Source organism: Lipophrys pholis, assembly GCF_963383615.2.
Source record: "Lipophrys pholis genome assembly, chromosome: 4".
Lineage (NCBI taxonomy): Eukaryota > Metazoa > Chordata > Actinopteri > Blenniiformes > Blenniidae > Lipophrys > Lipophrys pholis.
The window spans coordinates 24,566,621-24,592,392 of NC_137637.1; the positions used below are offsets into that span (position 1 = coordinate 24,566,621).

At 39.8% G+C, this 25,772-nt stretch overlaps 1 protein-coding gene across 4 annotated transcripts in view; it reads left to right on the forward strand.

Annotated features, from left to right (window-relative positions):
* The first annotated feature begins 398 nt into the window (after window positions 1–398).
* Window positions 399–25,772, forward strand: part of col2a1b (collagen, type II, alpha 1b) — a 50,528-nt gene continuing 25,154 nt past the window's right edge. The window contains exons 1-25 of one of the 4 annotated variants that reach the window (XM_080460743.1): window positions 533–753; window positions 4,208–4,417; window positions 5,650–5,666; window positions 6,311–6,343; window positions 7,028–7,060; window positions 7,533–7,586; window positions 8,999–9,100; window positions 9,717–9,794; window positions 11,567–11,611; window positions 13,376–13,429; window positions 14,864–14,917; window positions 15,951–16,004; window positions 17,301–17,354; window positions 17,454–17,507; window positions 17,705–17,749; window positions 17,850–17,903; window positions 18,270–18,314; window positions 18,485–18,538; window positions 22,058–22,156; window positions 22,266–22,310; window positions 23,365–23,463; window positions 23,576–23,629; window positions 23,852–23,959; window positions 24,079–24,132; window positions 25,434–25,532. In XM_080460743.1, the coding sequence (XP_080316869.1) occupies window positions 663–753; window positions 4,208–4,417; window positions 5,650–5,666; window positions 6,311–6,343; window positions 7,028–7,060; window positions 7,533–7,586; window positions 8,999–9,100; window positions 9,717–9,794; window positions 11,567–11,611; window positions 13,376–13,429; window positions 14,864–14,917; window positions 15,951–16,004; window positions 17,301–17,354; window positions 17,454–17,507; window positions 17,705–17,749; window positions 17,850–17,903; window positions 18,270–18,314; window positions 18,485–18,538; window positions 22,058–22,156; window positions 22,266–22,310; window positions 23,365–23,463; window positions 23,576–23,629; window positions 23,852–23,959; window positions 24,079–24,132; window positions 25,434–25,532 (1,689 nt within the window). In that variant the 5' untranslated portion in view covers window positions 533–662. Of the gene's footprint in view, window positions 758–4,207; window positions 4,421–5,649; window positions 5,667–6,310; window positions 6,344–7,027; window positions 7,061–7,532; window positions 7,587–8,998; window positions 9,101–9,716; window positions 9,795–11,566; window positions 11,612–13,375; window positions 13,430–14,863; window positions 14,918–15,950; window positions 16,005–17,300; window positions 17,355–17,453; window positions 17,508–17,704; window positions 17,750–17,849; window positions 17,904–18,269; window positions 18,315–18,484; window positions 18,539–22,057; window positions 22,157–22,265; window positions 22,311–23,364; window positions 23,464–23,575; window positions 23,630–23,851; window positions 23,960–24,078; window positions 24,133–25,433; window positions 25,533–25,772 lie in introns of all 4 variants that reach the window. The other 3 variants (XM_080460744.1, XM_080460746.1, XM_080460745.1) reach the window with 3 other exon arrangements.

Genomic DNA, 25,772 nt, shown 5'->3' on the forward strand with positions numbered 1-25,772 from the left:
GATACCCAAAAGTGCAAGAACCAAAAAATACCACTCAATTATTGTGATTTGATAATTGATTACTTTTTGCTGTCATGTTACACTCCTGCATAATAAAATAAAGACGAGGCGCTTTCATTTGGCGTAACGAAGCGATTCTGACATCTATGCTTTCTATGAACACTGCGGGGGAGGACCCGGGGGAGGAAGAAGGGGAGGGCACCAGAATTATGAGAGGAAAAAAGTTCCAGGCTCTTTTGGGTTGAGTTCAGCACGTGGGGAAAGGAGTGGTCTGGGACTGCAATAATGAAACCTGGGAGACAGAAAGGGAGGGAAACGGGGCTCAGATTTCAGCCTGACAGGGGGCAAAGGGGGCCGGGCTGATATTTGGGAATATACGAAGATTCATTGAAGGCTGCGGGGACATAAAACTACAGCGTCTGGCCTGGAGCGGTCGGTGCTGAGTGTCTGCTGCAGGTCCGGGTCCTGGCGCTGGATTCCCCCATCGTTTTTTTTTCTTTTTCTTTTTTTTTTTTTTTTTTCTTTCGTTTTGGGAAGGGTGAATGTCGAATGATCCGGCTTTTTTAACTGGGGATATAAAACACTAAATACTGAGAGAAGCCTCCGCTCCTCGCACCTTTATTTCTGCCTAAAGGCCCCCCCTGCATGTCTAATATTTAGACATGTTCAGTTTAATGGATTCCAGGACTGTACTGCTACTTGTAGCAACCCAAGCGTGTCTATTAGCCGTTGTGAGATGTCAGGAAGACGAGCGTAAGTGACAGTTTCATTTCTCTTATGAAAAATGTCTAACTTGGTCGTGAAGTGAATAGAGAGAACAACATTTTAAAATGCATTATGGTTTTTTATTTATTTTTTTTGTCATTCAAATCAACTAACATTTGAATAGTTTTGAGCTCGAGTTGGTGGCTGGAGTGATTTGGTTATCCCATGCAACTTTTACGCACAGAAAGTTTGCGTTATTATGGATGCTTTGTTGCGTTAAACAAGCTTTAGAGGTGATAATAGTCGTCGAGATTCACCTTACCGTAAATGGTAATCGTTTTGTTTCTGTAAGTTGTGGAGCATTTCATAGAAATACAGTTTGTAAAGTGCGAAGGAAATAGATGGAGAAGTGCGCGACTTTTACGCAAGATTATGCGCTCCAAGCAGGAGCGCATAATTCCTTTTCTTGCTTCTGATTTTCTTTCCAGACTAATCTTTTATTTTCATTCTAACTTTAGTTCATAGCTATAATTTGTAAAATTGCACAAATAAAATGGAGAAAGTTTTCCCAGCAGTAAACCGAGTTCAACGCTTCACCATAGCTCCCACTTCTTTCTTGAAATTGAACTGCCAGACACCTGTGGGTGCTTTAGGGGACTTGACAGACTCCTGTTGTAACTGCAGATTCATTTAATATGGGGGGGAGGGGGAGAGGGAAGTGCAAAAAGTGAAAGGTGGTCAGGCTCAAGGGCCTTTGGTGAAAAGTGTTAACATTCCTTTGCTGTCAGAGGGCATCCAGGCGAATCCCAGCTTGTTGGTGCGGAAAGGTGGACTAATAACTTGAATTTCCATTTAAAAAATACCATTTTAAAGTTGCTATCTTGATGTGAACTGCATTAAGGATCGAACCCTGCTTATGTCCATATCCATCCCTAAAAGTGAAAGGACGATTATTTCTCAGTTCAAAACTAGAGTGAAAATATTCATCATTATTATTGATTTTAAGTATTCACAGGAGACATTTGGGAAAGGATGTGTGCCAGCAGATTTGGGGCCAGAAATAATGTTCCATATGATTTCAGGGTTTCCATCTGCTTAAAAGATTACCCAAAAGCTGTGACAGTCCAGCCCCCACAAAAAAGCCAGAGCCAGGGTGCCAGAGAGAGGTGATTGGAAAAATATAAGACAGAGACTTTATTATTGTGGCGTTTAGCGGCACAGTTTTCACACTCTGCAATGAGTCAAGCATACCAACATTTAGAAGCAAAGAAAAGGTATATTTTTCCAGAATAAGAAAGAAAAAAAAAGTGGGAAATACTCAAAGCAAATGCAATTCTCAGGTTACCTTGTCAAAGATGTAGGTCTGTGGATATATAGCAAGCCCTTGTTTTCTAAGTGTAAGCAGTGGGGGAGATGGTAAAATGGTAAAGAGGTCTGACTGTGACCTGAGTACACCTGGATTGGTGACCTGGAGTCACTCACTGAGAAGATGGATCAGGTCTGTTTATTCCTTTAGCAGCTGACTGAAGGTTCATGAGGGCCAAGGGGTTAGAAAGCTTATCATCCACCAATATAGTTACTCTGCCCACAAACTGTGAAAATAATGTCGATTTAAGAGCCTCAAAGTACACCTGGGTTCACTTTACAATTTTCATTGTTCATTTTCCTCCTCTGGAAAACAGTATGGCTGCCAACACACAGTAGAGAAAGCTTCCACATTATCCTCACAGACCCCCCCCCCCCCCCAAAAAAAAACTTTCTGTCAGTTCTCCAACATATAGAGGATCTCTTGTCCCACAGTATCCAATATCAGAAGGATCTTTCATATTTGAGCCAGTGAAAGGACAGGTGCAGGACTTTGATAGTGCACAGAAGAGCCTGCAAAACGAAATGTCAAAACTGCGAGGCATGTGAATGAAAACTGGCCGTTTTACTTTTCTCAGACGTGTTTGAACTGGCATCTGACACAGCTATGGCTTCCAGATGGGGGTTTAAAATGTGCCCCGTGTTTATACAAGGCAGTAGTCTGTGAATTGGCCACTCTGTCCCGTTCCAGAAAGGCCGCATTCATTGCCGCTAAGGTCCGTTAGGTTACCTAGACTTAAGCCGCACGCAAAGGTAAATATAGCTACTGTACTTGCTCCCTGTGCACTCACCCTTTCAGCAGCCTGCACCCTGAGGCCATTCTGTCTGTACGTCAAAAACCCCTCCGCATAGGTTCAGTGGCTCCAGTCAGTCTTTCTTTCAGCACGTGTTTGATCCTATGCTAACAGCTGAGGTAGCTGTCAAACTGAAAATGAACCTAATCATTGTAAACACCCTATATCTAGTGTTTGATATCCTGAGTGGTGGAATTCAGAGCAGGTACAGTAGCTGTATTCAAACTCGATTGGCCCCCCTAATCATTTCCTTGCACACTCCTGGCTGGACTGTGGTTCGTTGAAAGAGAAATACAAACATTTCAATTCGCTGAATGCACCATCTGTCTTCTTTGCACTAAATTAGGGTGTCTCCCGCAATGTAAACTGGCCCTATATTTATCTTGTGGAGGAATTCAGGCAGAGGGTCTCCAGGACCTGTGAAGTTATTGGAGGTTTCCTGTAGGTTTTTCTCCGCTTGAACTGTAATTCTTTGAGGTTAGGCTGCCACCTTGTGGCTACATCTGGCATTGCATTTATATTGAATTATTAGATCCAAATGTTGGGTAATTGGTTGTATTCAATATTAATAGTCTTGAAAAGGTTTGTTACCCGTCATCACACAAGCAATTGAAGAATCATCCACTATTCTGATAAGTATGAAGAGGGAATTAAGAAAGGTCTATCCAAATTGATATGTTCTCCTACAAAGGCCTTTAAAATGTGAGAATTTAAAGGTTTATATTTTTGAACAATAACATAACATCTCATGCTTTTAAGCCATTAAATGGGTTTTTATTGAACCAAGCATTCAACTGTAAAACAAATCAATTAAAATGGGATTTTCAGTTTCTTTAGTAAAATACTTTCTTTTATTACTGGTGTCATGAAATCAGATTCACCTTATTCACCACTGAAATACATGAAAAGTTTATTTTGGCATGTGAACACTGTGTTTAAAAGATTAAGAGTAATAGTAAATAAGATGCATACAGCTGTTATCACGTTTAAAGAGATTTTCAACTTTAGGGTAGCTTTTAGTTAATGCAGTGAAGCCAACCAAACAAATGATTTAATGAATTCAGTCTGCATCATACAAGAAAACACTTTTCTTTACGTTCACTTTATTTTTGTATTTGCACTTTAAAGTAACCGGGTAGACTCAGGTGACCTGTTTTCCAAATGATTTGTTTCATATCTCAAAGGCATAATTTGCATTGTGTTGAATACTTGTTGATGTTGTTGTTGAATGTTTTGCATTACAATGACTGATGTTCACATCTGATGCATAATTTCCCTTTTTCCCCTTTCACTGTCTACCTGTCTGGACTTCTGTGTGTCTCTTGCTATGCCCTGACACACAGAGGAGGATGCTTTTAGCTGTGTACAGGATGGACAGCGGTATAGTGATAAGGACGTATGGAAACCAGAGCCTTGTCGCATCTGTGTGTGTGATACCGGAACCGTCCTGTGTGATGAAATTGTCTGCGAGGAGCTAAAAGACTGCCCCAAACCTGAAATCCCATTTGGAGAGTGTTGCCCCATCTGCGCTGCTGACCAGTCTCCACCCATTGGTTGTAATTTATTTATATCACACTTCTCATAAATAAATTACTGTACACAATCATACAGTTTACTTTGGGGAGAAAAGAAAGCGCCACACTGACCATTTGGTATTAATCAAAGGTTGCCCAGCTGCTGTTTAAGCTCTGTCACTTTAACATAATCAACAGGCATTTTTTTTTTATATATATATACTGCACCAACCTTTGATTTCAATACAGTTTTCTATCCCCAAAGTAAACAAATGATGAGAAATAGCAATAACAGTGGCACATCTGTCAGGATTTCAGCGAAATGCTACCTCACAATCATTTTTCCATGGCCGGCTCACCTTGGCCCCAGCTTGTTTGAATACTCTCTCCTTCCCTGAGAATCATGAAAACATATGGGAGTCATTAAGGAAATACCTCAGTGAGGCAGACGCGGCTTCACATTTCTACTCTATATCCTCTCTGTGGATTTCTGCAGATCTGATGGCAGGGAAGGAGTGTGACACTCTGCTGAGAGTTCAGACTTTTTGAAGGAGCCATTCACCACATTTCAAAGTGCCATTGGTTCCTGATAAACACAGACTCCAAAATCCAAACAGTGCTGGTGCAGCCCTGAAACAATAAACAGCTGAGGAGCATGGGTGAAATCAGATGTGTCACTGTTTGCAATGCATGCTTGTATATTCTAATCGTAATGCTTTTAATGTACTTACTTTCCACTTTGGGACATAATGCCGTGCTTAGTAGGAAATATGTGAAACACATGAACAATTTAAAGTCATTAACCACATAAAAAAACATCATTAGATAATTCATATTGTTCGCTCACTCATTACTTGAGAGGTCATCGTAGAGGTTTGTAAACAAGTCGCAATTTATGCGCAGTTCTTTAAAATTCATCACGGTTAAGTTATAATGCAAATGTATTGTTGATAATACTTTGTGTAGACTACTCCCATTTCTTTGCGCGTAGCTGCAGCTGCTTTGCTTTTGCTTCCTTACTTTAAGATGGAGTGTCAGCCTTCACAATGGGCTCTTCATATTACTAAAACTATGAGTTGGTGGTGGTCTTTACTCTAGTTTCATTTAACGGAATGCAGCAGGTCTCCAGAACAAACTTACTGTCTTACTTACTTTTTGAGAAATATTGCGTAACCCACCTGGATGTTTGTTGTTTTTTCTTTCTTGTGTGGTGTTTTCATTCATTAACTGTGATCTGTTCTCCCTTCATAAACTCTTCAATCACACAACAGGAGCACCTGGAGCAAAGGTGAGAAACTGTAGGGTACTTGAAGGCTTTTTGTGTATGTTTGAGAGAGAGAGAGAGAGAGAGAGAGCGAGAGAGAGAGAGAGAGAGAGAGAGAGAGAGAGAGAGAGAGAGAGAGAGAGAGAGAGAGAGAGAGAGATGCACACAATCAATGGGGAGTTTTTAAGAAACAGCTTCTTGCTTTGAATGACAATTTTTGGTTTTTAATTCTGTCTCTTGTCTTATTCTTGATTTTTATTGTGTCTTTTTATGTCACCTTTAAATAACTTTGTTCATCATTCAAGGTCTCAGCCACTCTCACTACTTGTATTATTTCATGTGAAGCACTTTGAGCTGCACTTCAAGTGCGAGGAGTGCTATACGCATAAAGATTATTATTATCATTAGTGTATGGATTGAGATTGTACTTTGATATCAAAATGTGTTGCCAATTCTTTACATTAAATGTCTGCCACTGCTATAGAGAATATGTTTCTGGAAAAAAATATCCTGATAAAGCTTTACATTTTCCGTTTGAAGTGCTCATAAACATGGTCTCTTTTCACAAACTCAGTTTAGATTAATCCCCAGAATAAGTAAAGGTTTGGTAATCTGTCTGTACTTCTTATCTGATATTCTGTTTTTATGTTTCATCTTTGTTTTGTCAGGGTCAGAAAGGTGAACCCGGAGACATTACTGATGTAAGTAGGCGCCAACAGTGAAAGACACTTCAATATTGTCTTTACGTTACCTGAGGCTGTTTCGTTAACACCAGTTTGAAATCTCTGAAAGAAGATGTGAAAGAAAATTATGGGTACTTCCAAGCTACTTTATATAAGAGTAAATTACTTGAGTAAATGTACTCGTGGATATTGTCCAGGACTGCTGTTACAGTAGCATATTATGCTTCGATCTGTACATGTGTAAAAGCAGCTTTAGTATTTATAACTCAGTCCTATAAAATAGTTTAAGAATATACATAAAGTTTCAACGGATTGAAAAAGAGGAGGAGGAGGAGGAAGACAGTCAAGTACAATATGGGCTCCACATCATCCTCCATAAAGATTCTCAGAGAGAGAGAGAGAGAGTCCCCATCTGCTGCTGCTGCAGCGCCACACCTGGAAATGTTTTGCCCCTCAGAGCGAATACAGATTCATGGTAGGAAATAGGAAGGCATTGTTTATTGTAAGTTTCTTATAATCTTTTGCCCGAAGACATTAGTAATTAACAAGTCTGCCGTTATGGGAGGAAGATAATGCTTCCCAAAAGCGCTCATGTGTAAATACATCTGGTACATGTCAGCCTCAGTGGTCCACCTACAGATTACAGATAACATTAGATACATTGAGAAGTGAACTCTTGTCTTTCTTCCTTTTCTTGCACAGGTTGTAGGACCAAGAGGACCAGGTGGCCCCATGGTAGGCACTTATTTCTATACGTTGATCAAGGATGAATACACAACACACAGACCAACATATTGCTCGTAGAAATCTGCAAGATCATTAAGTGTAACAACATTTGCAGACTATATATAAAGACCCAACAATTGCATCTTGTAATATGAAAAAAATGGTTAAGAAGTCCAGCTTTTAACTACAATTTGGTGTGAGATTAAACTCGCAGTATGAGAGCTGGCATGGGGGTCATCCTCTGACATCTTTGAAAACTCCTGCTGTATATATTCATACTGCTCGTCTGTTTTTTATTGCACAGTGAAAAAAGCAAAGAGTGCATTCAGACAACCTATATAGGTATTAAATTTAATTGGCAGTTACTGTGACAGGAAGTGGAAAGTGACACGACAGCAGCAGAGTTCAAAAGCTCCAGCTGTTTCTGTACGGCGAGAACACCTGAAGTTACTGACTACTTCACTCTCTCCTGTTCGCCCAGGGCCCACCAGGAGAGCAAGGACCCCGCGGATCGAGAGGAGATAAGGGAGAAAAGGTAAGTTAAACACCAAGTTAAAATATGGGGGGGGGGGGGGGGTCAATCTGCTTTTTGTGATTTTTCTCACACTGAACCTGAATAAAGTACGGCACTCAGCTCTCTTCAGAAGCACAGTATGTCCTATTGAGTGTGACTGCTTCTAGGAGGGTGGGCACGGGGGATCTGTCATAGCTCGCAGGTTTACAGAATGGCATCCTTTCATTGAGCGGCTCAGTCTAACTAGTCATGTGTCATTACCATTTGGGTGTGTGGTCTGGGTTGTTTAACAGATGTAAGGCTGTAGGAGACTTGTAGCGTGAACCTCTGCGTCTCTCAATCAACCACTGTGGGAACTCAGCAGCGTTTTTGGCAACTTTGATCGTCTCATCAATGCAACAACACTTTAACGTGATAATGACTGCAGGCAAGGAGTTAAATGCAAGGTGCATTGAGTGTTGGCGAGCACAAGCTAAACAGCATTTCAGGTTGTCGTGCGGCACATTTTTTTTGGTTGGGGATTCCTCACAGGGTAATTTGTCACTACATGCACAGAGGTATGCCAGGCGGTGTGATAAATCATCAGCCTGCGCTGCAGCTTGCAGATTTCATATCTTCAATGGTATATTTAGAAAGGGTTTTCCTTTTACATTTGCATTTTCACATTTGTTGTTATGTGCAATTAGTGTGAGATGATCCTGCCGTGAATCGTTCTTCGATGCAAGCAGGTGTTGGATGGTCGAGTTTTTCTCATGCAGACTGCTGGTGCCGTTTGGAGCGAGTTCAATTGATCTTTAGGCTTCTGTCAACAGTATCCGACTAATGTTGCGGAGTATCACTTGCTATCATCTGTGTAATGATTTATCCAAAGAAATGTTGGCACACGGGCCTGAAACGAATAAACTCTTTTGCTCGGAATATTGAGAACATTTTTAACAGCGTATTTCAAACGGACTCAACAATGAAATTACAACAAAAAGCAAAGAATGTGTGGTTTAGGATCACACACAACACTTAAATGCACTTAACTGAGTAAAGCAGAAGCAGTCATTACCTGATTAATCAGCTCATCAGCCAGAAATTCTCTGATTTGCAGTTTTTTAATTATTTTCTGTTTCATTGTATTGATGGAAAAGCCTGATCATTGTTAGGGCCACAAAAACTGAACTAAACCACTACAACAATGATAGACATGGAAAAAGGGGAAATACGTCTACAAATTTGAAGTAAAATTTCAATGTTTGCAGTTATTGGTTAAAATGTCTTTAGTATATATTATTTATTCAGTTACTCCAATGAATACTACTTTCTGAATTATTACTAAGAAAAACTTTAATCACCGAAATTGAATGCGATTAGCTACTTGGTACGACCTTTTTCACAAACAAAAACTAGAATTTTCAAATTATTAAAACTTTATTCATCTGTTTCAGGGAAGCCCTGGTCCCCGTGGCAGAGATGGTGAGCCTGGTACCCCCGGAAACCCCGGCCCCCCTGGACCTCCAGGACCTAATGGACCCCCTGGCCTTGGTGGAGTAAGTATCCCCCGATGAGCCGGAGTGGTGGGTTTGCATTCCCTGCAGGCGTCAGAGCTGACCGATAGAACACTGATACGAGGCCAGAAATGGGTTCACTGGCTGGAATAAGCTGAGAGGGGGGATAAAAACGCAGCCAAGAAAGAGTCCAGGAGCACAAAAGAGGTTGGGAAACGGCCTGCCATGGGAGGAGGCAGACAGACAACAGTGGGTGGATGCAGACAGAAAGAATAGACCAAATGCCACCCATTCTTTGTAGGAGAAAAGGAGCGAACAGAGAATGAGCTTTTTGAGGAGGGGGGTGGGCAATAAGAAGTCTTTGTGAAAAGTGTTCACATGCCCTCTGTTTGCATCAGGATTCACATAATCTGCTCTGCTACTACGAATCTCTGAAACATGAACATGATCTGTCTAAATGAAACAGTGTCTTCCAAACTCCAGTACAATAAAAACACATTCAACTTTTTAGATAGCTGGTAGATTTCTTACCACCGACTGTTTAATATGTGGTGGAATTTGATGCATATCTCAGTTTAACCTTTTGATTCCTCTCACAGATGCATTTGTTGATGACGGTAAAAGTCGATGAAGACATGCTGTCTTTTGCATTTTGCAGAACTTTGCTGCTCAGATGGCCGGTGGTTTCGACGAGAAGGCTGGCGGAGCACAGATGGGTGTGATGCAAGGACCAATGGTGAGCAAGAGATGACAGGACCTGGTGCCACTCAAAAGCGCTCTATTACAGATGGCAATGGAGACGACGTTGTCATTATTCCTCATCAGGGGAGGAGAGTACCTCATAGGATTTGATCCCATCCAGGAGTTAAAGGAACAGTGAAGACTGGTGATGCAAATACGCCATAATGATTTGCAGTGTTTTGTTACGGTTTTGGGATAAAAGTGAACTTTTCTTGGCGGCAGAGAGGACAGCAACCCAAAATTCCGTCATGATGGAAATCAAATACCTCTCATGGAGTACAGAGGGGTGATTTTATAAGCTGAGGAAACAGCCATTGATTCTCATTATATTTCAAACTTGTGAATAACCACAGTAGCCGCTGGTTAACTGGCATGGCAGCCTGCTTATGATGGCGTTACACTGGGAGCTATTTTGGTTTGGAGAGCCACAGTTTGGCAGCGCTGCAGCAGAGCAGAGCACTGAGACTCCAGGAGGGAGCGGATGGTGGTGGGGCGGGCGGGGGTGGGGGGGAGTCGATAATATCCTCTCAGTCAGGAACCATCTGTGTGGCTTCACTCGGGCTGACTGTCCTGCCACATGTGCGAGCGCGCAGCACAATACTGGGTCAGCCCACGTTTACTTTGGCGTTTACCAGCTTAATGAAGGCGCAAAGTGGAACCAATGTTAAATCTCAAGTCAAGCATGTAACTCCTCCCACATTTCATCAGTACCCCCACTTATATTCACCACCTATATACCAAACACTAACAACAGTCTCACTGAAATATGTGTCTACATACATACATGCACGTCCCATAAACACACACTCTATAGGATATAGAGCCCCATTGATATGTTCCTTCCCTCGCTGTGGCAAAGGCTTCCCACACCCACTGAAAGGTGACTTGTATTCGTTTCTGAGGACCAGTGTGCTGCGCCGCAACGTTTTCCTTGGATACCATTCCCGATCTGAAAGGAATACGTTTTTCATCCAGGAGAACAGCTGTCACAAGTTACCATAAATCAAGATGACTCTTTCTGCAAGAAAACGTCAAAATTGTGAAAATATTATTGAAAGCAGGTGTCTGCAGTTTCATCCTTTTTGTATTCGTCTTGTGTGTGGTGACGAAGAGGGGGGAAAAAAAGCACATTTGGCTTGCCGCTTCCACACAATGTGATTTTCTCTTGTGGAGCGCTGACGCATGAAGTTTGAGCAGAAATCGCTTTGGCTCCTGACTATAGCCAGAAGCTCCCGCACAGCCGATTAAGATTGAGTCAGGCAGAGTTTAGTGAAGAAATTTCCCTCCCTGACGAGAGAACTTCTCTTTGAGCAAACACGTCACCGCAGTGTTGCTGCGTTAGGAAGTCATGGAGAGTTTAATCTCCTCTTTCAAGAGTACAACACCACAGCTGATGACCTTTGAACCACAGAAACACACAGCGGGTGGGAGACGTAGCTGAGAGAAGAAGAAAATGGTGATGAAAAGAGGTGGAAAGAGAAGCTCTGAATGCCACTGAAGAATTTCTTTCAAGATTTATGCTTTTGACAAGTGGAGCTGCTGAGTGTTGAGTAGCTCTGGGGCAACGCAGGTGATATGTTATATTTTTGCTTCTGACTGAAATCCGGCGGGAGCAAAAGTTTAAGACTAAAAATACACAACTGGTCAATTTAAAATATACTCTTTTGTGTGATTTATGTGTCTGTGTGATTTTAAACAGTGCTTAGTGATGAAGGATATAACAACCTGTCATCTTAATCTTTGTTCATTTTCGTTCTCTCCCCTCAGGGCCCTATGGGACCAAGAGGACCACCTGGCCCCTCCGGATCACCTGTAAGTACCTCCTGCCCTCCCAAAACAACCATCGAGGTGCACCTGTAGGTGAAATCCTGTGTTCGGTCACAGACAGGATACTTGGGCTAAATCTCTTAATTGCAATGCGCTGTCGGTGGTGTACTTATGCCACCATTCCAACTTCCTCCAGTGTATTTAATGACAATACTGACCTTAAAATGGCAGTCAACTTTTCAGAGTCTAGAGGTGAATACCGGCGGCTGTTAGATAACAGCCGTCTTATAAGTCTGAGCTGTTTTCCAGAGTAAGGTTACACACAGAGGCTGATTTTTGTCTCCCCAGCGGCAGGCTCCGGGGCTTTTTCCCTCCGCCACAACCCAGACACGCTGCAGAGCACCTGTCATTTTACCCTTCACAATGACTATTTGGACTGACTCTCCCAAACAGAGGCAACCTGCCGTTTCCTCCTCCCACATACAAATAGGCTTAAACCTGTTTTTAGCTTCTTCTACAAGCTTCTTTTCAGTTTCAGGACACACATACAGCTGTTTGATCTCAGCTGAGCTTAACTGAATTATACCATAATTCTACAAACATCTGTTAATCTTTTACATGTGCTGAGTACAAGCGAGCACAAGCATATTTAATGCACTCATTTACAAAAGCTATCATGAACAACCTGTAAGTTGAATTCACGTTGTTTTGCGACCGTTCGCTTTAGACTTGGCAAACGTTTGCACAAACCTGCCATCTCTCAGACCCCACCATTTCTGTAGCTTTCATCATGCATGTTTTCAACAATTATTCCTTGTGTTGTTTGACATTTGGCAAGCAAACGGGTACTGCAGCATCTTACTGCAACCTGCTGTCAAGTTCTTGTATTTTGTTGAGCTATTTAAGCTGATCTCACTGAATCCAGCTGTTACTTTGATTGAAGAGTTTCTGTCAATTCCTTTTCTTTGGTTGTCTTTTGCATGGTCATGTTACGAACCGACTCATGGGGCAGTTTTCTGTTTTTGACACCGACTCAAAGTAAAATTGCTGCATTTTAATGTTGTGTAACTTAGCCCGATACTTTAAACACTCTGAGTACACAAGTAAAGAGACACGTGTTTTGACTTTAATTTGCTTTTCGATAGAATTCAGGAGCAGGATACAAATTCTAAGACTGAAGTTTCTGACACTGACGAGCTTCTCAACAGCTTCTCACTAGAATTGAAATATACAGATTAGAAAACACGCATGATGTGAGTAGCTGTCTTTAAACTGTCACAATAATCGTATTATTATTTAACATTCCGCCAATACATTTGGCCTATAAAATATCAGGATATTGATCACAAAAAACTAAATCGCACTTTTTCTCCAGCCAACCAGGCAAGGCACATACAGTATATTGTTGTTGCACCATTCAGACACAAAGAATTTAAAGTGCATTTCAAGAGTTTAAAAATGCATTAAAATGAAGGAACACTAAAATAAATTCATGCCATTACAAAGCGAGGTGTTAAGATATGACAGGAAGCGCCTTTAAATTGTAAATAGATTTTAAAAAAAGGTCAAAATAAAGAATTCATAGGCTGCAGTAAATGGCCATGTTTCCTATATTCTGTTTACTTTGAGGAAAAACCAACAAGAAATATACATTTAAGAAACAGAAGCCAGAAATTGTAACTAAAATACACTATCTGATATTATGAATAGATTTTATTTTTGTCTTTTCTTTTAATATTAGACACCATTTTTTTCTATTTTCTAAAAGATTGGTCTCATCAGATTACCTCACTTCTTTCTACATTTTAGGGCCCGCAAGGTTTCCAAGGCAACCCAGGAGAGGCTGGAGAGCCCGGACAATCTGTAAGTATCCCATAGTGAACAGTACACCCTGAGCTACAATGCCACATGCTTTATTTTCACTATGTGGTCACTTTGATTTTTGAATGCTTTCCACCTCCCTTCTACCCTCTTTTCTTTACTTCTCATGGCTTTTTAACTTTTTATTTCAGTGGCCATAAAATGGCTTTTTTAATTTGAAATTAGTTGGCGGCAATGCAACTTTATGGATGCAAACTGCAGTTAAACCCAATCATGAATCAAAACAAAAGTAATAGAGTGATGTTCTCTCACAACACACAGACACAGACACCTTCCTGTGATTATACTGCAGTTCATTGCCACCCTTTATTCCCTATATGATTATTTTTTTCAGAATCATAAGCCTCCAAAAACATTCATATCCATAACCCGGTTTTTTTCTCTTTTATTTTGCTATAATTTCTGTAAAGTACATTAATGATTTTGCAAGAGTTTCACCCATTGCCTAACTCACAACCTCCAGTGTTTATTGAGTGTCTCTTGACCTTTGAAGATGGTCCTCAGATATGTCTTGACCCCGAGAGGATTGTCCTCCCCTCCCATCGTTTTTCATTTTCCGTTCTTACGCTCTTTGCTACCAAAATCTTCAATCTGCCCTGTCTTCCTTGTCCTCCCTCTACTCTCAGCTGGGAGACAATAAAAAGCCTCCCCGCTGCTGCATTAATCTGCTCATGTGGAGTTCGAATAGGCTGACCGAACGTCTCTGAGATGCCCCCTGCTTTAAAAATGTGCCAGCACATCATTATGTGCGATTAAAATCAAGCTTCTTTACACAAATTAACCTGACACTTGGAGAGGGGTCACAGTGTTGCTCAAGCTTGGAGTCTTGAGATCATTTAAGCCTTCAAGATGGCAATGAGTCAGAAATGCTCAAGCTGTTACTCTGCATCGTGAGGGCAGATTAGTAAGTCGATTAGACAGAAAGGGTTTTTTTGGTTTTTTTTGGGGTTTTGAATGAGCGACTAGTCTACCTGGTCTATGGAAACATATGAAGTATGTCAGTTTCTCTCTAAAAATGACCTTGAATGTGGGTTTAGATTCTGGTTGCAACAGTAAGAGCATCCAGTGTAACAACTAGTCAAGTCTGTGGTGCAAATTGCAGTGACCTGATATTTTGACAGGTTGTTTGGTTGTTTTTGTTGAAAAACTTGTTTTAAATTCTTCTATCTGCAATTCTTCTCAATGAATGTAAACACTATTAACTGCTTGTGTCAGTGCAAGTAACCGAAGTCATGTGTTCAAGTAAGCCTGTGTCTCATTTAGCTCCTCTCTGTCTAACCGTATGTTTGCACTGATTGCATTGAGAGCAAGGAGTTGTCACCATGAATTACAGTCTGAAGTTTGAACTGTCTAATGTGGCCCTCTGTTGGCTGTGAGTAGCAGCAGTCTTACCTTTGCTTGTGTTCTCTGCAACAGGGCCCCATGGGTCCCCGTGGACCTTCTGGACCTCCTGGAAAACCTGGAGACGATGTAAGTCTAACAGTCGTACCTTGATATTAGCGTGGATTTCTCATTTTACAAGTAGAAGCTCTCAGACCCAGACTGCAGAGTGTTGGCTTAGTGTCCTCTTACAGCAGTTTGTCATTTAAACACTAATAGCATCTTATTATAGACCCAAATTAATGTCAAAATGAACAAAAACTGTGAAGACAGAGCTAAGCTGTTATTGTAATATTTCAACCTTCAGGAATCATGTTACTGTTGTTATTATTGTCAGGGACAAGCTATTATGTGTTTCCCACTTAAGTCAGCATGTGTTCTTACCTCACTGGACTTTTCATCAAAATGTCTATATTATTTGTTTTAAGTCTATTTGATTGATTATAATTTCAAGTAAAATGAGAGAACATAATTCATTCTCACTGGCAGGTGTAGAATTATGAATGAATAAATCTGACATTTGCACAGATGGATCTGCTTTATATGCTCAGGGAAAACATTATTGTTATATTTGTACAGTTATACCAAATTCTGTAATTGCAATTCAAGAAGTGTGTGGAAAAAACTTTTTTTTCTCTAATCTTTATGTATAACAGGTAACTTTAAAACCAAACTGAGAAATATTTTTCCCAATTAAAACCAATAAACATGCTTATCTTTACATTGTGTTTATGTCATAAAGCCACAAAGTGTCTTTTGTTTCCTGTGATCATCATAAATGTGTTCAGGGAGGAACATTAAAAGCAGATGAACTTCTTGTTTGGGCGCAGAAAATACTTTGTATTGTATTCTGAATAACTTATCTCATTATACAAGTCTTATGAAAGTCGTTTTAATTGTACAAATTCTGATTGCTCACTGGTAGTTATCAATATGTAATCCCAACTTCAAACCACACGATGGCGCCAGACGTGATGTAACCGATTGTGTCCACTAGGAGTCCTTCTTCAATCACACTCAACTCCTTATAAGGCAAACTTTTAGAGTGGAACACGGGTACAAACAGGGAAAGAAATGAATTGATATACCTGTACTTATTTGCATGTTTGTGATTGTTTTTCAGGGTGAGGCTGGCAAACCTGGTAAAGGAGGTGAGCGTGGACCTACTGGACCTCAGGTGAACTATCTATCTATCTATCTATCTATCTATCTATCTATCTATCTATCTATCTATCTATCTATCTATCTATCTATCTAGTCAATAATTGTATGAAATTCACCTCAGATTAGCATGATATTCACCCATCCCAATATAAATCTAGAGCAAAAAACAACAATCTCAATTATTTACAGAGCTCTTAGAGACCCAGTTTCCTCTCATAGTTTAAAAATATGACTTTGGATTTGAATTGAATTATGCCGATGAATTTAATATTACCTATAGGTGTGAATGTGTTTGGACTGAAGTACCTGAATTGGATAAAGTGATATAGAAGATGGGTGGATGGATAACACAAAAGTGATAATTAAATAAAAATGACAAGCATAAAGAAATATATAAAACAACTCTCACACTGAGTAAAAAATAAATGAATAGAAGTGAGTGGTAAAATATGATTTAAAAGCCTGCCTGGCATATAAAGGCAGTCCACTCTGAAAGGTTTGGGGCTGAAACTGCAAAAACTAAATCACCCAAGTGGCTACAGGCCTAAAAAGATCTTGAGGGGCAGTGAAGCTACAGCAGGTCAGTCAGATCAGATGGACTGAACCTATGAAGGATTTCCAAAACAAAAAATAAAACTCAATTATCAAAGAACACAAGAATGGGTTTGATGTGCATTTTGTCTTGCATGTTTTGATAGCATGTAAAATCATTCCAATATGAAACAGTATGTTATGTTGGACAATAGGTTTAAATTTAAAAAAAAGAAAATTATTAAGTTTATTTGTAAATACGAGATCTAAAATGGACATGTGATTTTGTGAATTTTGTAGCAGAGGAAGAAAACAGCTTGAATTAAAAATATGGAAAAACTGCACACAGTTGAAATGACAGGGAAATTAGTATTTTGTTTATTAATGTAACTGTAGTGGAGATGTGAAATTAAATTGATATATCAATTAGTTGTTTTTTTTTCTTTGTTGGCAGTAATAAGAGATCACTAATCCTGATCTTGAACAGAGAGGTCAGGGTCCTGAAGTCATTTATGATCACTCATCATTTCATCATAGTGAAGTCTCTAGTCTAACCAGTGGTTAATGCATTGCACTTAATCTGTTTATAAAGAACTATTTGACGGACTGGTGATCTGTCCAGGGTGTATTTAAGAATAATATGTATTGTGTTTTTATTTTCATGGCATAAATGCAGACGTGTTTGCGTGCAGTACTCATCTCAGCAATACTTTGGACTCTTCCCTTGAATGTCTCTGTCACACTGATGTCCTCCATCTTTCCTCCTGCTACGTCATAGGGAGCTCGTGGATTCCCGGGAACTCCTGGTCTGCCGGGCATCAAAGGACACAGAGTGAGTTTGTCTTCTTATCTTAACAGTTTACAGATAAACCAGAAGGGGCGTTTGATACTGTGGTTCCTAACTGCGTGCCCTCTGCTCCTCTCTATGTAGGGTTACCCAGGTCTTGATGGAGTAAAGGGAGAAACTGGATCTGTTGGCTCAAAGGTAGGAGGCTGCAGCAACATGCAGTGATGCACTGGACTGCTGGTGTCTGTCCCCCTTTTTTGTTTTGAATGTAATCCAAAATCGATATAGCAATCAAAGGTATACTTTCATTGACATGCTTTCATTGATAGATAACATCGGAATGAGTCTGTTTTTACACTGATCAGTTATACTAACTAACAACTCATCTCCTATAGGGTGAGTCTGGTGCTCCTGGAGAGAACGGCGCCCCCGGCCCCATGGTGTGTACTCCTGGACGCCAGAACAACAACACACGCACTGTGCACTTGTTTACCTTTGCTTCGTGTTAAAGACATCTTCCGCTGTGTTTTCCGTGTGTAGGGACCTCGTGGTTTGCCTGGTGAGAGAGGACGTCCTGGACCCAGCGGAGCTGCTGTAGGTGTCATTAATCCTTCTCCTTGTTCTGTTGTTGTCATATTTGTTCATAGTAATTGCTCTTTGTAATGAACTACATGAATCAGTGAACATCAGAAAGATGTTTGTACATAGGAGCGATGACTCTCTTCATTATACGTTTCAGTTAAGCCTAAATGAAGCAACAGAGACACAAAATAAACTTAATTCAGGACCGAGTTAGGTCAACGTCCCCACAAGTATTCATTTCTGAGAAATTGTATAGAGTTTCTTGGAGTGAACCGCTGTGCCAATTGGCTGGTTGTAAAAAATTACTAGATCAATTTCATAATAGCACGTCTGTTTTCTCCTGCTATGCGCTCATAATGGATCACTCCCTCTCTTCAGGGAGCTCGCGGAAATGATGGCTTGTCTGGTCCTGCTGGTCCTCCTGTAAGTATCTGTCATTGAACTGGCTTTCATGTCTCTCAATTGCATTCACATATTAAATCCTAGTTTATTCCCACAAATGCTTTTTGCAGTGTGGCTCAGTGAGTCTCCACACCTGGACGTGTCATTGATGAATAGCAGAACTGACACACTGTGTGTTTTGTTCTCTGCAGGGTCCTGTTGGTCCTGCTGGAGCTCCAGGTTTCCCCGGCTCTCCTGGTACAAAGGTAAACCGCAAATTCATCCAAGTATTTCTTTGACTTTGACTTTGTCTTTGTCTTTAACTTCATCCTTTATCGTGTTTATTTTGCTTTTCTCCATGCGCCTCTCGGACATCAGTATCCAGCATAAATTAATTTCAGTTATGCTGAAATATTCCATAATATCTTCCCCTCCCAAAATAAATTGTTTGCTTGCAGTTGTACCAAGACGTTTTGAATCAAATCAAAACATTCATTTGTGAGAAAACGGCCTCACTCAGCTCAGTGAGGAGTTTGAAGGGACAAGATGAAACGCTTTAAATTGAAGAAAGCTGTGCTGCATTGAAAAGTGCTTTAAGATTCCATCTGTGTGGAAAATTGGGCAGGAGGGGGTTTAAAAGTGTTAGTCTCTGTCTCTCGCTCCCTTTTACTGTCTGACTCTCTCTCTCTCTCTCTCTCTCTCTCTCTCTCTCTCTCTCTCTCTCTCTCTCTCTCTCTCTCTCTCTGCTTTGCGTCTGATTTATTCCTTCTGCATGGCAGACAGACTCAGCTTTGTGCTTCAGGCTCCTGCGCTGGAGGTTTGCTTTCTTCTGCAAGCTCTTTGATAGGTTGGGAAGTCTCCAGGGATTTACAGATGAAGTTTCTCTTTACTAAATCCCGGAGTTTCCAGTGGTGTAGTGAAGAGACGCTCAGCTGAAGATGTGGGGGAGGAAGGTGGGGGGGGGGTTGTTTATGTATCTTATAAGAAATACATGGCATAGGTAAATGTTTGTCTGCAGGAGAGTCTGAACACTCAGTGTGAAAGATATCAGTGGATGCCCCATGCTGGGAGAAGGTAAAATCGTCACTTTGTTCAGACTCGACCTACTTGTTAAATCCCAGAGCGTTCATGTCACACAGACCGCTTTTGTTTTGTTTCTTTCTTATTGGGGTTTAAGTCTTAAGAGCACAGCTTTGCACAGTTAAAAGGACCAAAGACCAACGCAATAAAAAGACAAACAGCGCAGCTCCTTGTACCATAGCTGAATAAACAAAGCTCCTTTTACTGAACAAACAGGGACATTTTCCTCTGCGTCTGAACTGTTTCTGTTCTATATTAAGTTGAACTATCCTCTCAAAAATGCTGAGAATTTTTCCCCAACTAAAAAAAACCAAAACAACTGGCAGCTGTTTCAAACCATTTCAGAGCCAATAAAATAATATTGTTGTCGATAAACTCACCAAGATGAAAAAGTATCACTTTGCAATATTACATAAATATTTTTTCCACAAACTCTCATTATGTCACAATAAAGACTTACAATGCTGCAGCTGAGGAATTCCATTCAGCAGCACGAGGCTGCATACCACTGGCCTGGTAAAATGTCTGGCTTGTGTCCATAGGAGGAGGAGGAGGAGGAGGAGGAGGAGGAGGAGGAGGAGGAGGAGGGGAAATTTGACCTCAGTTCATCTCAACAGAAGCGAACGTCCTTTAAGCACACTGACAATGATTTGGGGGAAACTGGTTGCCTTGAAAATGCAACACTTAATATACAAATACCAAAATTAATGGAACTTAAAGCCTTCAAACGTCAGAAATCTGAACATGTTCATGCTTTGAACCGCATCTACAACATTTCTATCATGAGAAGAGAAACCCGCTGCGGGTGGTCAGGTTGAATATCGACCTCGAGTCTGTTGTCATGTTAAGATGGAAGAGCTGAATAGACACTTGCGCGTCACAGTTTAGAGCTCAGCCACATTGAGATGGTCTGGATATGTGCTGAGGAGAAATAGTGTAAATATTCTATAGAGGGTGTTATAAATAAGATAAGAAAAGAAGATTTTTTTTTTTCTATAGTCTACTGTTCTATCCTTTGTTTGTTTTTCTGTTTTTATTTTCTCCAGTACAATATGTAGGTCTGGGGTGACACTACAACTGATAAATATAAACAGACACATTTAATATTTAAATTAAAATGCATTTAGTTATCAGCAAGGGGTGGTACATACAGACATATCAGTGAATGCAGTTTTTAGTGTAGATTCATTAATGTATAGTTACAGAATGAAAAATAAACATTAGCTGTCATTTAAGCCATTTTGACTGACCACTATTTATTCATTTAAAGTAATGAATGTTTTTGTTTTTGTGTGGCAAAGATGGCAGCCTCCCCCAAAAAGTATTGAGGAAACGTCCTGTTGTTATTTTTTGGGGTGATTTACTGATATTGGAAGAGAACTCTTTCAACTTCCTTCAAATCAGCAGCAGTACCACCACACTCAGGAATATGACTGAAAACATTGAGTAGATTTTTAAGAGTTTAAGCACAAACAACCACAAAACAAAATACCACCGAAAATACCCCGCAATATAATGAATACAAACAAAATACACAACACATAGAAATGGCATAATTATAACCATCAATAGAGGATATAAGAACACATGGTTATAAACATGTATGTTTAAAGACAAAAAGGAAATATTCAGCTTTGTGATATGAATTAAGGTCCCATCTGTCAGGAAGCCTCCTCCCCGGTGACATTGGCAGTGTATTTTATCTTTAACCAACAGAACAGGCAGCGTTAATAAGACAGGCCTGTTTTGAGACATTTCAGGACCAGGCTTCAAATTTGAATCTATGCTTTTATTTAGAAACAGCTCTGAGGAAGTCCCGTTTCTCATGTTGCCAGGTAACATTAATAATCATCAGGCCGCCCAAAGTGCTTCAAGCTTTTATTTTTCTCTTTAAGCTACTGATAACAAATTAGCATTGATAGCATTCAGGAGACACTCAAAACATATTTTTCTTTCATTTTTAATATTTCTTCTCACTGCGACATGTTGCACAAAATATATTTATGGAAGCAAAACAAGTTAAAGTTATTACAGAAGTGGATGCATTTGACCACCGTATAATATAATGATGTTTTCTTATACATTAAACTCCATTTCTTTTTATTTTAATCTGGCTAAAATAATCTGTTTAAAATTGCAATGCAGGTTTTAAACCCGGGAAAACATTTATCATACTAAATAATCATTTTTAATGTGTACAAAATAATACAGTCAGAAAATACTGTCCAGCTCTTGTTCTGACAATTTTATTGAGCCACTGTCATACTCTGTTTATACTTTGATGACTCCGCATTTATCAAAGCTGTTGTATTGTGCCTGTTTTGAATAAACTGTTCATTTTACAGATTCCAATTTTTATTATTATTATTATTATTAGTAGTAGTAGTAGTAGTAGTAGTAGTAGTAGTAGTAATTTGTTTTTTCATTGTGTTACATTACTAACATGCTAATTCTATTTTCTGCATCTGTATATGTGACTTTACAAGTAAATCCAGTATATTTTTGCATGTTTTGACATCCTAAAATAATGCGGTAGTAATAGTGGTATATTTAACTTTGGGTTAATATGAGCCCACAATAGAAGACTTTTTGTACCTTTTTTTTTTCAACTTACCAATAGAGAAAACACAGTAAATTAGTAAAAAGTATTCCTGCTCTATATCCATACTGACTTGTTGGCTCGTCTGCTTGTGTTTGGTGATCAGGGAGAAGCTGGACCTACTGGTGCTCGTGGACCGGAGGGTGCTCAGGGACCCCGAGGAGAGTCTGGTACTCCTGGATCATCTGGGCCTTCCGGAGCTTCTGTACGAGATGTTATACATATCATATGGAGAAAAAATAAATAGATAAATAAGAGAAGCAATAACAGAATCCAGGCCATAATTGATTGTCTTGTCTGTTTTTCTTATCCAGGGTAATCCTGGAACTGACGGCATCCCTGGTGCTAAAGGATCAGCCGTAAGTGATTCTGACCTGTGAACTTCAACCAAAGTATTCAGTATACTACAGTTTCTTTGTTGCACCTGAAAAACTTGAGACAAAACCTTCCCTCGCTGCACAGCTCCGATAGTTGTAATCATACTTTTTGTTATCACTGATACTTTTATCCAGCAAGTACTGTAATGTACTTATGTTGCTATTTTTCTGATGATATTGTGGAAAACTCCCGATTTCAAGACAAATAACTCTACTTTATTTTCCAGGCTGAGTTCTTCTTTAAAACTCTGCAAATGATGATTCAGAGTTTTAACGAGAATTTATCACAGCAGCAACTGTTAACCAAGCTGGAGCTACAGGAGTAGATAAAGTGAACAAGTTGGATGTTTGCTGAATACAAGAACTTATATTTCAAATGTATAAATGGACTGAATTGCGTTTTATATAAAGTACAGCCAGGTTATAACTGCTTTTTTTTATGATTCAAAACTATGATACAAGCTGAATCATTATTTGTTTCATTGATAACATATAAGCTTCTTTCTCCATGTGGTCAAATAGTGTTATGATGACAGCAGTTTCTATGTGTGTGTGTGTGTGTGTGTGTGTGTGTGTGTGTGTGTGTGTGTGTGTGTGTGTGTGTGTGTGTGTGTGTGTGTGTGTGTGTGTGTGTGTGTGTGTGTGTGTGCATATTACTTCCCATCATCAAAAAAACGGTTCAAGATTCCTTATCAAAAGCTTTAATTTTAACTTTCAGAGGTGTTTTGGTTTTAGTTTTTTAGTTTTTTTACACAACTTTCTCTACTTCCACTTTTTCCATGTTTTTGTGTTGCAGAAACGAGCTCAGCTAGAATGAGACTGCTGGCAGCTCATTGTTCTCTCAACGGGAGCGTTCAGACCAGACCAGACTAGTCAAATAAAGATTTAAGTAACGCAAAATAGCAAATGAGTGTAGAAACTGTAGCTCCAGCAAGTGGCCCTGCTTTCGCTAGATCGTACTGGACTTTCCTCGGTGGAGAAAAACACTCCTGATTTCGATGGATGATTATCGATTTCTTTCCTTCTCTGTGTGTAGGGTGCTCCTGGTATCGCTGGCGCTCCTGGCTTCCCCGGACCTCGAGGACCTCCTGGTCCTCAGGGAGCCACTGGACCACTCGGACCTAAGGGAACATCTGTATGTTCAGAAAACGAAATAATAACCTGATTTATTTATTGTTATTATTTATTTTACTGTTAATAATTCCTGCTTATATCATCTGTCTTACTGAATGTCCATGACTGTTTAGGGAGATCCAGGTATTCCAGGATTCAAGGGAGAGGCTGGACCCAAAGGAGAAATTGTAAGTGTCTTATTGTTTGTTTTTACTTTTACTTTTACTTTTAAACCACTACTGATGCAATGACGTGTAAAAAGTCAATTCATAACTGGTGCTTCAGCAGGTTTTGTTTACATAGATAATGACAACATCTGAAAATGTGTCACTTACACAAATTTTTATGTGTAAAGACAACAAATGTCCTTTTTACGTACTTACATCATCTATTATATCCGTGCTATCCAGGGACCAGCTGGTCTTCAGGGACCAAATGGTCCACAAGGAGAAGAAGGCAAGAGAGGACCCAGGGGTGAGCCTGGTGCTGCTGGACCGCTCGGACCTCCAGGAGAGAGAGTAAGTACCACGAGTCATTAAAAACAATACGTTTTTGTTGTTTTTTTCTAAATTTTAAACGTGAAATCTGTGTTTTTTTTAAATGCAAGTGTAACTCAGATTTTGTGTTTTCTGTTCAGGGAGCCCCCGGTAACCGTGGTTTCCCCGGTCAGGATGGCCTGGCTGGTCCCAAGGTGAGTGATTTCTAATCATACTGAAAATAAATCTTTTCATTTTTGATCTGGGAAGATGAGATGTGGTACTTTTAAATTACTCATATCTGGCCAAGAAAATAAGCACTAAAGGGTTTGCAGCTAATCACTCATATATAAAACTGACCATGAAAATGTTCATTCTATTTTAGATCGTTAATTAAAACTGCCACTTGATATCATTCACATTAAGTTCTTTTTAATTTTATTGTAGTTATAAAAATTACATGTTCGGATTGGCAAAATACAACGCTGTAAAGTTCCATTCAAATTCTGCTTTTTCAGTTCAATATATCTCACAATAAACCATGACATGAGGATAGTTTGCCATCATCACAGCTAAAAAGAGAAAAGGTTTTCTACTATGTATTGAACTGCCTACAAGAAACTTTACCTTTTTTATGAGCGTTTTGTTTTTTTTTAATATATAAGAATATTATGTTATTTTACAGTCTCTGCATTTGTCGCATCAACAACAGGATGCACATTATATTACTGTATATTACTGTAATTGTGTATTTTCTTTTTTCATAAATTTAATTATGTATATCTTAAAAAGCAAATTTCCCCCTAATATATTTAATTTCCGCCTCAAATATGTGAAGAGAAATTTCTACGGCTCTAACTTCAGCCAGTCTCTCTGACATTTAGCGTTTGAACGCAAGTTGAAATTGATGTGACTGCACTGTGAGGAAGGCAGCCATGAAATAAAAGGAACGGAGACATTAAGATCATTTTGGTAATTTCTCTGAGTATTTTATGGAGTCATCCAGTTAATACTCTGGAAATGATAATATCTTGCATCATTAACTTGTAATGATCAAGTTGAATTACCCAAAGTGGCCTAAAGATTTTAAAATGATGAGGTCTATTATGCATGTAATAAGTTTCTCTATGTTCAAGTTCACATTGAGCTCTGATTATCACCTTACTAACAACTTCATTAAAGATTATTGTCATTAGTAGTCGTAGAGGTATTTTCTTAGGCCGATCAGGTGTGTGTAAGTCTATCTTATGGCCACGAGGTGGCAGCATGGCTCACTTACCCGTCACATGGCTGACCTACATGCCCCATATCACCCCAGCCAATATCTCATTTAACATTATCTTACCACAGACACTTTCATTTATAGCAAAATGAGTCTGTCAGGATTTAATCTCCTCGTCTCCAGCAGGTCAATGCAGCTCTTTGGCTCTATTAAAAGATTGAATTCATTTCCTCTGGAGTTTCTGATTTGTGTCACCTCGGTAGTAATTGACCTGATTCCTGCTTTCCACCCCAGGGAGCCCCAGGTGAGCGCGGACCCTCTGGAGCCAGTGGTCCCAAGGGGGCAAACGGTGACCCTGGACGTCCCGGAGAGTCTGGTCTGCCCGGTGCCAGAGTGAGTATTAACTTCTTCAGATGAAGGATTTGGTTCAAACAAAAGTTCTATTCCAGACATATACTGATGTACCACTCTTGGTCTTTCAGTGCATAGTTTCCTTTAGAGTCTCCACAGTACAGACACTGATATCATTCACTCTTTAGGATATTACGTGGTAGACAGCATGTTTATATTCTTATTTAACAAATGAGCTACAGATTTAACAAATTGCTATATATTTGCACTGTTTGTAAAAAC